Source organism: Solanum stenotomum, chromosome 8 (genome assembly GCF_019186545.1).
Source record: "Solanum stenotomum isolate F172 chromosome 8, ASM1918654v1, whole genome shotgun sequence".
Taxonomy (NCBI): domain Eukaryota; kingdom Viridiplantae; phylum Streptophyta; class Magnoliopsida; order Solanales; family Solanaceae; genus Solanum; species Solanum stenotomum.
The window spans coordinates 16424450-16441671 of NC_064289.1; the positions used below are offsets into that span (position 1 = coordinate 16424450).

The following is a 17222-nucleotide window of genomic DNA, read 5'->3' on the forward strand; positions in this document are numbered from 1 at the left end:
ACGTCTCTTCTGGTGTACTTGCTAGAATGTTTTCTATGAATAAAGAAAGTCAGTGTAAGGTTTCTAAGTGTTTAGTTTGTCCTTATGCCAAGCAAACTAGACTAAGTTTTCTTACTAGCAGTATCAAGAGTTGTGAATGTTTTGAGTTGATTCATGTAGACCTTTGGGGTCCATATAATACAATTACTTTTTATGGAAACAAGTATTTTCTTACTATAGTGGATGACTTCTCAAGAATGACTTGGTTGTTTCTTCTTAAACATAAATATGATGTTTGTGTCTCCTTACAAATGTTTGTGCAATATGTTCATAATCACTTTGCCAAGACTGTTAAGACAATAAGTTCTGATAATGGCACTGAGTTTGTAAACTCTACTTGTGAAATCATGTTTCAAAAGTTAGGTATTATGCATCATAGATCTTGTCCATAAACACCCCAGCAGAATGGGGTAGCTGAAAGAAAACACAGACATCTACTTGAAGTTACAAGAACACTCAGATTTCAGGCAAAAATTCCTATCAACTACTGGGGGCATTGTGTATTAGCAGCAACCTATATTATCAACAGAATCCCTAGCAGTGTACTTAATTTTCAAACTCCTTATGAGAGATTATATGGTAGCAAACCATTACTTTCACATTTTAAGACTATTGGTTGTTTATGCTTTGCCAAAAGTCTTACTGAGCATGATAAACTAATGCCTAGAGACAGGTCAGCTATTCATATGGGGTATTCAGCAACACAAAAAAGGGTACATTCTTTTGGATCTTACCACCAAAGTATTTTTTGTAAGCAGAGATGTTATGTTTCGGGAGGACATGTTTCCTTTTTCACATGACAAAAACTTTGGAAGACACTAGATATTCACAGATACATTCCAAGGAGGTTCAGATGTAAATTTTCAAGAGTTGTCTCAGCCAGCTTATGTATCCTATAATCATGAGCATGAAGGTCGTGCACCTGGCCTTGCAAGTTAGGAGCTTGAACAGCTTGGAGATCAAGAACCTGTCCAACATATGCCTGAGATTTCAGATGATAATATGGCTACAGTATGTGATCCTTTAGCAAAAATAAGGCAGGAAGTTCTTCTTCTGGTACTGACACTCTTATGGATTCGAGTCAAGAGGGTCAACAGGTTGTTGTATCAACTGATATCAGAAGGTCCACTAGAACTAAGCAGTCTCCTGCTTGGATGACAGATTTTGTTACACAAAAGGCAATGAAGTATCCTATGGGAAATTATGTGAGCTATAATCATCTCTCATCCTCCTATCGGTGTTCTATTGCTGCTTCTTCTTCACTGAAAGAACCTAGTACATATTCTGAAGCTGTGATGGATCAAAGGTGGATAGATGCTATGCAATTGGCAATTCAGGCATTAGAAAGCAACAATACCTGGGTGGTTACTGATCTGCCACAAGGAAAGAAACCTATAGGCTGTAGATGGGTCTATAAGATTAAGTATAAGGCTACTGGTGAAATAAAGAGATTTAAGGCGAGGTTGGTGGCTAAAGGCTACAGTCAACAAGAAGGCATCGATTATAAAGAGACTTTTTCACCTGTGGTTAAGATGGTAACTGTGAGATCTACAGTCTTTCTTGCAGTATCTAGAAAATGCCATATTCATCAGATGGATGTCTTTAATGCCTTTCTTCAAGGTGATTTAGAAAATGACATTTATATACAGCTCCCTCAAGGTTTTGTCAGTCAAGGGGAGAAGGTTGTAGACTGACAAAGTCACTATATGGTCTCAAACAGGAACCAAGACAATGGAATCACAAGTTGGCTGAAGCTTTTGTTGCTCTCAAGTTCAGACAAAGTCAGTATGACTACTCCTTGTTTATTCAAGATTCAGAAGCTGGTATAATCATTGTACTTGTGTATGTAGATGAGATGTTGGTTACTGGAAGCAGTCTTAAATTGATTGAAGAGACAAATCAAGCTTTACAAAAGTGTTTCAAAATGAAGGATCTAGATGAACTAAAGTATATTCTAGGCATTGAGTTCACTAGGACAGAAAAAGGCATACTTATGCATCAGAAAAAGTACATCTTGGAGCTTATGGCTGAAGTGGGGATGTCAGTAGCAAAGCCTGCAGGAATTCCCATTGATGTTAATGTCAAGCTAACATCAAAACAGTATGATGAGCAAATAAGGGACAAAAGGAATTCTGAAGATCAGTTGGTGGATCAAACATCATATCAAAAGTTATTTGGGAAACTGTTGTATCTTAACATGACAAGGCCATATGTATTATTTAGCACTCAGACTCTAAGTCAATTCCTACAGCAGCCAAAGAAGTCACGCATGGATGCAGCTTTAAGGGTGGTGAGATATCTCAAGAAACAGCCTGGACAGGGTCTGCTAATGACTAGTTCTTCAAATGAATTGGTTACTGCATGTTTTGATGCAGACTAGGCCTCTTGTCCACTTACTAGGAGGTCTGTTACAGGTTACATGATCAAGATAGACAACTCTTTAGTGTCATGGAAAGCAAAGAAGCAAACCACAGTCTCCAAAAGTTCAGCTGAAGTTGAGTACAGAAGCCTTGCATCTACTGTGTCAGAATTAGTATGGTTACTTGGGAAGTTAAAGGAAGTAGGAGTTGAAGTGCAGCTGCCAATACAAGTATACAGTGACAGTAAAGCAGCAATACAAATAGCTGCAAATCCAGTCTATCATGAGTGGACACGCTACAAGAAATAGGACATTTAGTGGCATCAATTAGTGGCGACAATAATAGTTGCCACAATAAATGTTTCTATTATAGCGACCTTCTAAGCTGTTACAAAAAATATATTTATAGAGGCGACTCTTATTGGGTCGCCACTAAAGTTTGCAACAAAAAGCTGAAATTTTCTTTCCCGCTTGGAATAAATTTTGGCTCCAATCTATTTGTAGTGGGTCTCAAAAAGTCGCCTCTATACTAAATTTTGTGGTGACTAGGTCGCCACAATACTAATTAAGAAAATGAAATATATTTAAAAAGCAAAACTAAAGCGGCACTTTGTATATTCTTATTTTCATCTCTCTGCGAAATCTTGCCTCTCTTTACACACAATCACCAAACCCATAGACCTAAACTACAGAAAACTCATATATGTATCATGCACATAATTATGGTGTAAAGCTATTACTCTAATCACCTATTCTATCAGGTACTAAATCATATGCTTTGCTCTAAAGTTCAGCCTTAAACTCTATTAAATCGCTAACTTCTTTACCCATTTGAAATTAGAGTGGTTGTTTCATTGATTTCACCTTTGTATTCTTCAATTTAACCTCTTATTTCTTTACCCATTTTAAAATCTACAGGAATACTGAGAATTTGGCACAAGAAACTGTATAACATTCACCTTTGGCATCCAACAAAATTGAGTAAGCTGAAACTTTGATTTCTAATGTGTATACATTTTGGTGTTTTTATTGTGAATTTTAGTTGGTATTATTTTTTTTGGCTGAAACTTTCATTTAATTTTTTTAGTTTTGGGCTAAGAATTTTGGGTCCTATTTTCATATTGAATGTGATGGATGTAGTTTTTGTGCATTTTAATTTGATAAATATTGTTTGAAGATATTAGGCTCAGTGTGGAGCTTGAAAAATGTTCATTCTTTGATTCTTAACTTTTTGTTAAGTGCTGAAATTTTTTGTCTAATTTTATGTTTTGTGCTCTTCATCTTCATAAAATTGCTGCTATCTAAAGAACAACATATTCTTATTTTATGTTGTATATAATATCAATTGTGGAATGAACTATTAACCTCAGCCCGGAGTGAAATTCTTATGGAATACTGAGATTATAGAATCCCATTAGTAGTCTTTGTGAATCAAAAGATGGTATCTATAAGATATGTTATATTTGTTAAACGGTGAGGGCATATATGCTCTATTTTGTTGATAAGGAATATATAAGTTCTAGATCGCAAAGTTGAAGGGTATTTTCCCTTTTACATGTAGCATTCTTACAGTGGCGAATTCAAATGTGTTGTTCATAGGTTTGGTAGAACCTAGAGTTTCAAAATTGAATTACATTGATTCCACAAATCACAAAGAAGTAAGCAACGAGGAAGTAAAGTTGTCTAGAAATCTTTGTTTCCCTAGTCCACCTTGTGATTGTAATACTCAACATGTCACTGCTTTGGTTCAGAAGGTAATCATTGGTTCCTAAATTTCTTTATTTCCACAATCATTACGACTTTTCATTTCCATTACTTCATCCATAATTACTTGAATGATACATTACACAACTCCACTCTTGTGCTTAGAACCCCACTATGTCAATATTCTCAATCCTCATTGCACAAAGAAGAACAAAGGGAAATACATAGTGGTACTGGTAAGAATTGTAGTGATATCTAAAACTACAAAAAAATCCTATTCACAAGGGCAAGGTACAGTGATCGTCAACCTCAAACTACAAAACAGATTGCTTTTTAAGGCTTAACGACTCTATTTTTAGGTACAATTAAGCTACAACTAAGAAACTAGCAGTACTTATTTGATGTATTGTCAGGCCCAATCAGTGTCAACCAGCCCAGGTATGAGATTAATGCCTCAAGCAAAGTACATGCACATGTTCGTGTTCTCCAAGTTGTCTCTAGTGATAAGATCTTCGATCCTTAGTTCACATCCCTTCTGAAGAAAAATCATTAAATTCTTTCGGTGAATCTTTAGTTATGGGACTTTGGTAGGTTAGACAACAACATTTGTGACAGAGACTTAACTAGAGCTATGTCTTATTATTGAGTCACTGATTAAATTACAAGCATACCTGATTATCCTAAGTTTTCAGAGAAGTTAAAAAACTCACAACTTTTAACTCTAATAATTCGAAAAATGGATCATAAGTAGCAATTCAACTTACACTTACATCAATAGTAGCCATCAATGACCTAATGATTGAGACATTCAATTAACAATTTTATGTGATTATGTAGAAAATGATAGGAATGGGACGAGGTCGAAGTGGAAAGGGTCGTGGACGAGGAAATATTGAAGGCAGGGCTAACAACCCATCATTAATGCATACTTTTAATCAATCTTCATTGACACATTCACGTCCGATCACAATTCGTGAACCAGGTTAGAGGACCCTGTAGATACACAATTATCAATGAATGTGGAAGATAGTATGCATCCCTCTTCAATGAATGTAAACAATGGTGGAGGTTAGTTTTCTTGCGTTTCTCTACTTCATCTCTTTATCTATTTTTCTTCTTTGTATATTTGAAATATCATAAATATATATTTTTTGCTTCTGCAGCTTTAGTTTTGTAATATTAGGATGTGTCCTTATATTGTGTGGTTATCAGATTTTCGAACTCGACGTCATCAGTATAAACTTACTTTGCTTGAAAACTTGAAATTCATTTACGAAAGGTGAGTATTTTTCTCCAAAGTCAGTAGTAATCCTCAAGCAAATGTGGAGTTAAATAAATCTTATAAACCATCAGTGTACTAGTTGTTTTTATCATGTTGTTTGTGGCTAATAATGCACTTTAGTGTAGTTGTTTGTATGTTGATTTAGTAGGCGTTTGGCCATGCGATATCATATCACGATATGATATCGTGAGATGAAATCAGCGTTTGGACATGCAATTTTACGCTGATTTCATCTCATGATTTCATATCATGAGAGGTGATATCATATTCTCCAAAAACCATGATATGGAATCACCATGTGATTTCATATCATGATTTGAGATATTTTAATACAATAATTGATTCATGAGTTTATTTTTGTTAAAACAACCCCACATTTATATCTACTAACCATTTGTTTCATATGTAAATAAAATTTATAATCACATCATTACTTTTTAAAATTTATTATTCTCACCAATATAAAATTTATTATCACTTTAAATTTGGTGAATATAAATGATAAAGTAGAAATTCATTTGGTGAATATAAATGAGAACAAAGGGAGTAATACTTTTTTGATTTTTCATAATAAAAAAAAACGTCTTAATCTTATGACTAAGCATAATATTGATAAAAGACAATTTTCATTGGCGGTGCCGCACTTTCTTAATCTTAGTATTTGCAAAATGTTCGTTCACATGACTGAAGGATATCAAGTCCAATTGATTGAGGACTTAGGAAAATTTGATCAATTAGTTATTAATATTTAGTCAAGTGGACTAGTTATAATTTTTTTGATTAAATTTTATTAGAATGTGTTTTTGACTCAAACTTGTGGTAACTTTTTAAAATTTCGTTATTCAATAATATTTAACTATTGATTTTTCTTGTAAATAGTTAGAAGTTAGTGATGTTTGTTAATTTTTATCTTAGTGCATTTAACTTCTAAGTTAATATTTACTCACTAATGTATGTTTTTTTTTTCTACTTTATAGGTTATTTGTAAGAGTAGTTGAGAGATATGAACATATCAAGTACAATTTATGTTCAATTTTTTTTAATTAAATTAAAGTTAGATGAAATAATTATTTAACTGAAGAACAAATAACTTTGTAATCATTTATTATGCGATTTTATAATTTTTGTTTATTTGATAAGATTGAATAAATAATTGGGGTTATTTTAATAGTTTTACAACTTATGAGATTTTTATGTTTATGAGAAAATACAACACAAGAATTCCATATCGCATGTCCAAACAAACCTTCAATTTCATCTCATGATTCCATATAATGATACCATATCATGATTTCATATCATGATATCTTATCGCATGGCCAAACGGGCCCTTAGTTTTGTGAGAAACTTTATCATGTCTTAAATTTCTGACGTAATTTTTGGCTACTTTTTTTAATCTTTTGGAGAAACGAGCTGATAGTTGAATGGACAAAGATATGTATTCATGTCCTTTTACTAATGTACTCTCAACCTCTTTTCAACTTTAATATTTCTTAAAGTTATTTTTTCCCATCATAGCTTCTTGCAGCATTACAAAAAAGAGGGGTAGGGGATCGTATAAATCTATGAAGGTGGATATGAAGACCAAGTATGGGGGTAAAATTATAGTTGACATTCCTGATGATATTGAAAGAGTTGTAGGTGAAGGGGCTAGGGATATTGTCAATTACTGTGGATTGGTAGTGAGAACCACTGTCTCATTTCTAAATGGTGACTGGCCAACCATTTTTGCATGGACAAACAATGTGGTTGTAGGTGAAGGTATTAAGTTAACTTTAATATTAAATTGACTTTCAAATCACATCTTTATTAATGTTAAGACAAAATATACAATTTTACATGTGAGTTTAGGACAAATTTGAAGTTGGTAGAGGCAGGCAAGAAAGTGTGTTGCAAGCTTTTGCAATTAGCACAACACAAAGGCTCTTTAGAGCATGGAAGACTCGATTACTCAAGGAATACCTGCTCTATAACACTGATGAGGAAAAACTGTCCCATCGTCCAGAAAGTGTTTCACCCGTGGATTGGGAATATCTGGTTTCATATTTTGGAAGTACAAAATTTAAGGTAACTTGATAAAATAATGTCTGATGAATTACTAATTAAACATTATCTCTTATTCTATTATATTTATTGCAGTCTGTAAGTGCAAAAAATAAATCAAACAGGGAAAAACAAACAACTAAGCATTCATGTGGCTCTAAATCCTTTGCAGAAGTTGAAGAGTCCACAGTAAAATTCTGTTAACCCTATTTTCGTTGTCATAATGTTTAAGTAATGCTAGTTTTTAAATGTAATTTCACTACAGAAAGATCCCCAAACTGGAAAAAAGGCGACAACGGATATAGTTTGGGAGCTCCAACACACACGTAAGAATGATAAAGGAGAATTGTTATGGTCGGATCCACAATCACAAGAAGTTCATGTAATTTTCATTCATCATTGCCTTTATTATATTTATATATGTTATCTATTGTTGTAAATAATTACACATAATCGCAGGGCCGTATTCAAGCTCTTGTTACTGATCAACAACAACTCGAAGAAAATGCGAATCCAATGACTGGAGATGATATTTTAGCCACTGCACTTGGAGAGAGAACAAGTGACGTTCGCAGAAAAGGCAATGGAAAGAGGCCTCCTAGAAAAAACTGCATGCAACAAGCAGATGTAGAAGCTAGTGTGTCTTCTGCTATGACAAACGTTCGGCAAGAGATGCAAGCTGAGATGGATCATAAATTACAAGAAGAACAAGAAAAAATTCGTGAAGAAATGGATAGAATATTCCAAGAGCAGATGAGAGAAGAAGTGGACAAAAGAATAAAAGAACAAATGGCTGATATAATGTCTAGAATGCAACAGGTGATGAATTATTATCTTTATACATTTTTATTTTTTTTTATCTACACTTTTTGACTCCATTGAGGAGGTGGAAATGAGAGTGACTTACTTCTTCATATCAATAACTCTTACAAATGGTGGTTTGACTTCTTAAAATGTCTTATGTTTCATAACTTCTTCATATTAATAACTATGAAAAGGATTTTTTGAGAATTCCTGTAGGAGCTCACTACATGTTAAACCGTTAGTTGCATAAGAATGTGTTGATAACAACTCAAAACAGAAAGCACACACAGAGAAAGACACGAGAAAAGAATAGGATATAAATAGCTTGACTTCTAACCACAACATCTTAGACAATCAGTATTTAAGAGAAGCTAGCTGACAAATTCATTTTCCAAAACCTTTCTTTTTATGTTGTACAAATTTATGATTAATTGATTCTCTGCCTTTGCATATTATTGGACTACTGAATATTGATAGATGAAATCTTAATCTTTTCTGCTCAAGAAAAGAAGATCAAAATTGATAGTTTATGATTTACGTTAGGCCTATCTCATTAGCTTTACTTGACACCTTCTTTTGCAACCAATTTTTTTTGAGCAGTAACTATTTTTTTAATTACTTCTTGTTTAATTCTCAATTATAATATAGGGCTGGACTAGTTTATTTTTTTGTAGCAGTAACTAGTGGAGCTATGTTTTAATAAACATTCCAGCAAAATGTAATTATATGAACTCTTCATGACTTTGAGTAACAACTAATGATCAAATAGGTTTGGCTTTGACTTTTGGAGATATTATTTTTCATGAATCTGATGTTGGTTTGCTATTAAATAATTAAAAGAGATGAGGGAAGCTTTACAATATTATTTTCTTATTTTAATATAAATCAGCAGTATGTTATTGAAGTAAGTTTTTTTTAATTTCACGGACAAGCTGCTTAGAAGGAGAATGATTGTGAAGGAGTCTAAAGTTATTTTGTGATACTCTTAGAAGTTATTTTGTAATTCTCTTAGAAGTTACTTTGTGATTCTCTTTTTGTTTATTTAAAATGATAAAATATTATGATGAGACTTATATACAATGGTCCTCATGAATTATGTAGTGATATCTACTTTATTTTGTGACTTTTATTAATGAAAAGTTCATAATTTTTGAGATGTGATTGAACTAGTGTGGTTGGTCAACTATGGCAAAAATTAGTATTGTGGTACAATTAGTTACTGGGTAACTATTATGAAAATATTTTTGATTTAAAAAAAAATAGAAGTTGATAATAGTGGCGACAATAGTTGCCACAAAAACTATGTATGCATAATACATGTACATATTAGTGACAATGTATTGTCGCCACTAAAGGAATTATTTGTGCCGACAAGAACTGCCACCATAAAATCAAACTTTTGTGGCAATGACGTACGACACTAATACATGTCGGTAGCGATAATGGTCGCCACCAAACATTTTGTTTTTGTGGCGACCCTTTTTTTGGTGAGATTTTTGGGTGTTTTCATGGAGATTTTAATATCTTTTGTGGCGACTTTCTCGCAGCAACAAGTTATTTGTTGCACGATATCGCAGCGAACTTTCATAATCGCGACGAAAGGGTATCAGCCACTGAGTTTTTCTTTACTTCCTTTGAGTCGCAGCAAAAGGTCATTTCGTGGCGACTTTTAAAGCATTTGTGGCGATCTTAGTCGCCACTAAATACCTTATTTCTTGTAGTGACAAAATATATAGAAATAAATTGTCACTTTATAAGGGAAAGGATACAACAAGGTTCAATCAAAGTGAATTATATACCAACACAAGATCAACCAACAAATATTTTGACAAAGGGGCTGTCCAAAAGTCAACATGAGTACTTGTTATCCAAGCTAGGAGTGTTGAACATTTTTGCCCCTCCTAGCTTGAAGGGGAGTAATTAGACTTAATCAGATTAGTTGGTTGTTAAGTAGTTAAAAGGTGGTTGTGATGATTAAGGATAGTATAGTCTTTTCTCTTTAAAAGTTGTTATAACTAACTCTTCAATAGTTAGTTACAGAAACAAATATAAATACATGTTCCTATCATTGTACAAGTTACCTTTGAGCTCATAAATGAATTTCTTCTTCTTTCTCTTCTAGTAGCCTCTGTAAATTATGTCTACGTTCAATATTCAATTTGAGTGTGTTTGGTTTACCGACTAGTGAGTTAATGTAAGTGTAAGCATGACATTATATTTTAGATCATACCAGTTAAAGATATTTTAAAAAAAAAAAAAAAAATAAGAAAAAAATTCCTTTGAAATAATTATTTTTTAGAAAAAAAAAGTATACTTAAAGAATAATATATTTATTAAAAAAAAACACATTTTTACCCAATGAATTAATAACAATAAAGACATTTGCTAAACTATCAAAAACATGAACAATTTTGAACCCAAAATAACAACGATATTTTTTATTCAATTTTTCATAACCGAAGAGCTATTTTGACCCTTTAATTCTATATTTGAACAATTTTAGTTCTTTAAATGCAAATTTTTTTAAGTCGTGATGTTGTTTTTGACATACAATTTCTAATATTTTTCATCTTATAACAAAAGAAGTGGAAGAAAAAGAGATTTAGTGAAGAAAATGTTATCACATAAAATTACATCACTGCTATTTTTTCTTCTCTTGATCAAATTATTAACACTTTTTCTTGAAATACAGATGACAAGATTTACTTGATTTGGTAATTTCTCGTGAGGAGATGGATCGAGAGAAATTTTTATTTTTATTTATTTATTGTCGTAATAATATTTTAGGGTTTGCAGCAACAATTTGATATATCTTATATGATATAACTAAAATATATTGATAATTAACTAATTGATGGGTTGCGGAAACAGTTGAAGCTATACTCAATCGAAAAAGGATGTTATCTAAATGCTACCTTCTCTAATTTTTATTCTTGTGTTGGTCTAGACAAGATTTACTACATCATTGATAGGGATGGGCATAAAAATCGAATCAATTTTTTTTTGATAATTTGGTATTTGATAATTCGATATTTGATATGGTATTCGAGAGTAAAATTCTAAATTTTAATATTCGGATCTAAATTTCTTTTAAAAAAAATCAAATTTCGAACTTTTATTGAAATTACTTTCAAATAAACATTACAAACTCATTTTGGTGTGTGACACTAGAACCATTGCCCTAATCCATAACACAACAAAAAGAAATAATCTAATAGTCCTAACAAAATAGTATACATATTTGAATTTGGTATGTGACATTAGAACTATTGGGTATTCGGTTTTTCCTGAAGATCAAAATATTTACTTAATGAAGGTCATATATGTAATATCCCATAACTTAAAATACATTTGCGACTCGTAAATACCAATGCATAGATGTGATAATGGGGGAGGTATATCATGAAAATGGTTAAGTATACCATGTAACCCTTATATTTAGTCATTTGAAGTGTTAAACAAAAGTTTTAGGTGAAAGAGATCATTAAAGAAAATATTAACGTTTAAAGGTTCATTGTGGAGGAATACTACAAATGATCCCATTTCTCATCTGACATTGAACGAGCATATCTCCAAATATATAATGAGTTAGAGGGCCTACAACCTATCCAATTGAAGGTATTTGAGTCTAGTTTCCAGCAAAATAAACCGCTCATTAAAACGATATCGGAGTAAAAAGTTATGTTCATTCTACGATAGACGCGCGCACTGCCCAATCACTGCGGGACATGTGGCACTTTAGAGAAAGTCGGCCAAACTTGTTGTTTTTATATTAGAAGTTTGGGATATACTTTCTCATTTACTCAAGAACATGTAAGGATTGGTTTCAAGTTATTTCTTCAAGTTTTTCTCATCTTCAGTCCGCCAAAGCTTAAGGTAAGTTGGTTTCTTCAAGAATCAAAGTGTCATCCTCTCCATAGACCTATAGATATACCTAACTAAATGTTTTCTTGAAGGAAAAAGCATTGTTCTTGGAGAATAAAGAAGGGTAGGGGCTGCTTTTCTTTGATATATAGGTATGAATCCTCTTCTGTCTTCATAAATAGTATTCCAAGAATGTTTTTAAGTATAATTTGCGGGTAGGACTCACGGGACGGTGATAGGAAGCCGTGAGTCCATGTTTTACCCATTGTATTTGATGTTTTCGTGAGGAGGGAGTTTGTAGAAGGTTGTGTTGGCTGTTGTTTTGACCGAATGAGGGGTCAATGGTATTGTATTGGGGAAGTAAGCTGGTTACATTAAAATGGAAGGCGAGGTATAGAGAACGCGACTCTTATAGTTCTTGAAAGTTTGTCGCTCACCAAGTGTTTGATGAAATTCCTAAGTCACTAAGAATATGTTGTAGCTGGTTATATGAGCTCCTATTATTTTAATTTATGGCATTGGTTCTCTACCAACTTAAACTATGAGTTTATAAATGAATTTGACATCGTTAACAAGGAACCGATGGGATGGTGATCAGAGGCCATGAATTTTACTTTTATGTTAAGTGTGGATGATTAAGGGGGTTGGTTCTTTATGGTTAAAGGATGAGTAATACTGAACATGTAAATAAGTCATAAGCCTAATTGGAAAGTAGAGAAAGAGAAGGGTGTGGTGATACACCATTCATCTATGGTAATTGTTGAGATGGTCGCTCGCAAACCATTATTGTGTTTTTGGAATTGTTGTGACTCTTGATTAGTTTCTTATACTATCCTTTTATGATTTTATGTTATAGATAAAGTTGTTAGCAAAGGAGTTTGACGACGGAAGATAGTAAGTCCCGAGTTAAGGTATGTAAAGCTAAAACCTCTTTTGCCCTTAAGGCACGACCTAACCTCGTATGTTCTTCCAATAAATGTCACTATAGATTCTATGATACTTGAAAGAAACTTATCCTATTTTATAAACCCTCTCATGTTGAGTCGTAAACCTATAGAGTTATAGTACTCTTCAAGGAAGCAATATGTTTCACACAACTACATTTGTCTACATTTGGAACTCTTAGAAGTTAGCGGTGTACATGTTGCATAAATTTAAATAAAATAGCCAGCCATAGACTGTTTGTAAGTGCATAGATCACAAGATATATAATTATCAAGCTAAAGAATGTAATCACGAATTATATCACGAGCTATGTGATTAATGAATTAATTATTATAAATAATTGCAAGCAGTTGAGATTATAGACTACTCTGTAGCATAGGGTGGGTATATTTAGGGCTACTACGTGCGACGCTATTCTGTGCACATAATTCAGATATAGTCAGCTGGAATTTCCCGTCGTGGATTCACCTGACTGACACAGGCCTGCGGGCAGACCATACATGAGCCTTGGGGGCGTACCTTGATAGACCTTGTTACCAAACTATGAAATTTCACGCGTGGTCGTGACATTGGGCTACAGATGCCATACATGGTTCACTAATTGTCGTCAGTAGGCCATCATGTGATTCCCTGATGAAAGACTTTCTCATTATATTAAGTTGTAGATACACGTTATATTTATACATATAGATCGGGTAAGAGTTCTAGTCTAAGTCATGTAATGAGAATAAAAATCCTATGCAAACTAAGCCACAAGTAAATAAATCAATCCAATTCATATTAGACAAGTAAGTTATCATTTGTCATTCCCCCTCAAGTTGAGCAAGGGTCTGGACCACCATCAACTTGTATTTCAACTCAAGAAACCGTGACTTGGACAATGGCTTCGTTAATAAATCTGCACTTGATCATGAGAACTGACATACCGCACCGAAAGAGTCTTAGCACGAACTTTCTCTCGAACAAAATGGAAAATGGGATTGGTTGTTAAGTATGTAGCACTCAAATTGTCACACCATAGAACAGGAGTAGAAGACGTAAAACAACTAATTTCCCGAAGCAAAAACTCCACCCATGTGATTTCTAAAGTTGCGACAGCTAGTGCTCTATACTCTGCCTCAGTGCTTGATCGAGATACCGCCTTTTGCTTCCGTGATGACCATGATGTCAAATGGTTACCTAAGCATATAGCAAAACCAGTAGTGGACTTCCTGTCATCCACATCTCCTCCCAATCAGAATCTGTATAGCCATGAAGTAATGTAGTAGATCGTCGGGAAAAGAACAACCCATGAGCTAATGAACCTTTGATATATCTCAATATATGTTTCACTGCCACCCAATGAATATCCATAGGAAAATGCATGAATTGAGAAACCTTATTCACTGCATACGCCAAATCCGGACGCGTGAAAGTTAAGTACTGCAGTCCACCAACTATGCTACGATACAATATCGGATCATTGAATGGAACACCACTAGATGATGAAAGTTTAGAAAATGGGCAAATGAGAGTGTTAACAGGGCTGCAAGACTCCATCTGGACACGTCGAAGGAGCTCCTCAACATATTTCCTTTGAGATAAAAATAAACCTTTATTGGTCCTAGATGCTGCAATACCCAAAAAATAAGAAAGAGTCCCCAAATCACGTCCTGCGAATTGGGATTGGAGTTGCGTAATCAAAGACTTAATACGAGCAGTGTTATTACCAAGTACCAAAATATCATCCACATATATTAGACAAAAAAATTTGTCAGCTGGAGTAGACATATAGAACAAAGAATTATTTGTCTTAGAACCCGAGAATCCTAGTGAAGTGAGAGCATTAATGAGTCGCTTGTTCCACATACGAGGAACATGTTTAAGACCATACAAGGATCGTTTGAGAAGACACACATGATCTGCACAAGAGGAATCTACGAAACCAGGAGGTTGAGACATGTAAACAACTTCATCCAAGTTACCATGAAGAAAAGCATTGGAGATGTCCAACTGTGTGATATGCCAATCATTAGTCACAACCAATGATAGTAACAACCAAATTATGGACGACTTAACTACAGGACTGAAAGTATCCACAAAATCAATCCCAGGTCATTGGTGATACCCTTTGGCGACAAGTCGTGCCTTGTAACGATCTAAAGAACCATCGACCTTCAATTTTGTATTAAACACCCATCGACAACCAATGATATTTTGAGTTGGGAAGGAAGGAACAAGCTGCCAAGTTCCATTGCGTATTATCGCATTGTATTCTTCATCCATAGCACGGCGCCAGTGCTCATGCTTAAAAACTTGAGAATAGCAAGAAGGTTCCTCAAAGGTCGGAGTAATAGCAGACACGGAGAATGGGTGCTTAGGCTTCAGTGAACCAGTTTGAGCCCGAGTGACCATACGCCGAGCAGGTGGTGAATTTAGCAACTCAGGTTATGGTGACATAGGTGTTACCGTCGAACTTAGAGGCTGAACAACTACATCTGGTAGCTGTGAGGGCTGGAATACAGGTAACTCGGTTATTGGTAAGGTGAGGGACTGATCTGGTTGAGATGTATTTCGTAAAGTAGTCTGGGAAGGGTTAGAAGAAAAATTACTTGGAGATGGAGGTATTGTTGGAGAAAGAGGAATTTGTAGCGTGAGAGGATCTGTTGGAGGATTGGTTGATTTCATGTGCACCAACGCATCCTGCAAAAAAAATGGAAACACAGATTCATCAAAGACTACATGACGTGAGACAAAAAATTTTGAGGAAAGAGAATCAAAGCATTTATATCCTTTATGAATTTTACTATATCCCAAGAACACACACGGTTTGGATCGAGGTGATAATTTGTCCTTGGTGTAGGGACGAAGCCAAGAGAAACACATACAACCAAAAACACGCAACAGAGAATAGTCTGGATCCTTTTGAAAAAGTGCATGAAATGGTGATCGATTGTTCAATTGTGGTGTGGGTAATCTATTAATAGTATATACGTACAACCGTTTCAAAAGCATTTGTCCAAAAATGGGAAGGAACATTGGCATGATGTAATAATGCTCTACCAGTTTCGACAATTTGCCTATGTTTACATTCTGCGCAACCATTCTGTTCAGGAGTGTAAAGACAAGAAACTCGTTATGTAATACCATTATCACGTAAATAGTTGGTTAAGGCTTGAAACTCCCCTCCCCAGTCTGCTTGAAAACATTTAATTGGGCGACCAAAAAAAATTTCAACAAGAGTGTGAAACTGAATAAAAACAAAAATAACTTCAGATTTAAAGCGAAGAAAATAGATCCAAGTGTATTTACTAAAATGATAAAAAAAAAAAAAAAAGATCACATAATAGCGATAACCATCATTAGAAACAACCGGGGCAGGTCCCCAAACATCTGAACAAATTAAATCAAGTGGTCCAGAAGCCTAAAAACTAGATTCACAAAAGGAAATCTTATGACTTTTGCTAACAGCACAAGTAGTGCATAAACTAGGAATTTACTAGACTAAAAAATAGTAGATGGTAATCCTTGACGAACGGTAGGATAAGATGCATGAGCCAGACGAGCATGCCAAACACCAAGAGAAGCTGCAAAGGAAGCTGGAGAGGATGGTTTTGTCACAGGAAGCGAGTACAGTCCTCTATTAATCCATCATTTGTGAAGTGGTACCCTCGTTGCCAAATCCTTAATCAAAAAATGGTCAGGAAAGAATTCAACAGACACATTGTTAGATTTAGTAAAGGAATTAATGGAAACTAAATTTTGAGTAGCAGTAGGAACATGAAGAATGTCGTCAAGTTTGAAGTTTTTGTCGGAAGCGACAATAGAACTTGCACCTATATGAGATATTGGTAATTTAGAGCCATTACTTAGAGTTACTTCCTCAGGACCTTGATATTCAAAGTGAATGCCAAGGTTATCCAGATCAGATGTCAGATGATGCGTGGTGCCACTATTCATCAACCAATTTTTGGTAGGTAAATGTTGGGTATTTGCTAGGTTGGAGACAGGTCGTCCAGAAATCCGAGTGCCATTAGATGTCTTGCGTGATGGGCAAACTCGTGAGATATGGCATTTACCTTCACAATTGTGACAAATAATTGTTGACATATCGAAGATTGGAGATGGGATGTTAAAGGATTGAGTGGTATTCTGGACACCACGTTGTTGGGGCATCTGAGAAAAACCATGATTTTGGAAACA

The 17222-nt window shown here is 34.3% G+C and overlaps 1 protein-coding gene across 1 annotated transcript; it reads left to right on the plus strand.

Annotated features, from left to right (window-relative positions):
- The first annotated feature begins 2458 nt into the window (after positions 1-2458).
- Positions 2459-12990, plus strand: LOC125873550 (uncharacterized). Its single transcript, XM_049554459.1, is given in 9 exon segments — positions 2459-2685; positions 5085-5170; positions 6903-7116; positions 7118-7145; positions 7236-7451; positions 7524-7616; positions 7693-7809; positions 7887-8246; positions 12952-12990. Coding segments are annotated over 9 exon segments (1380 nt in total).
- Positions 12991-17222: the final 4232 nt, after the last annotated feature.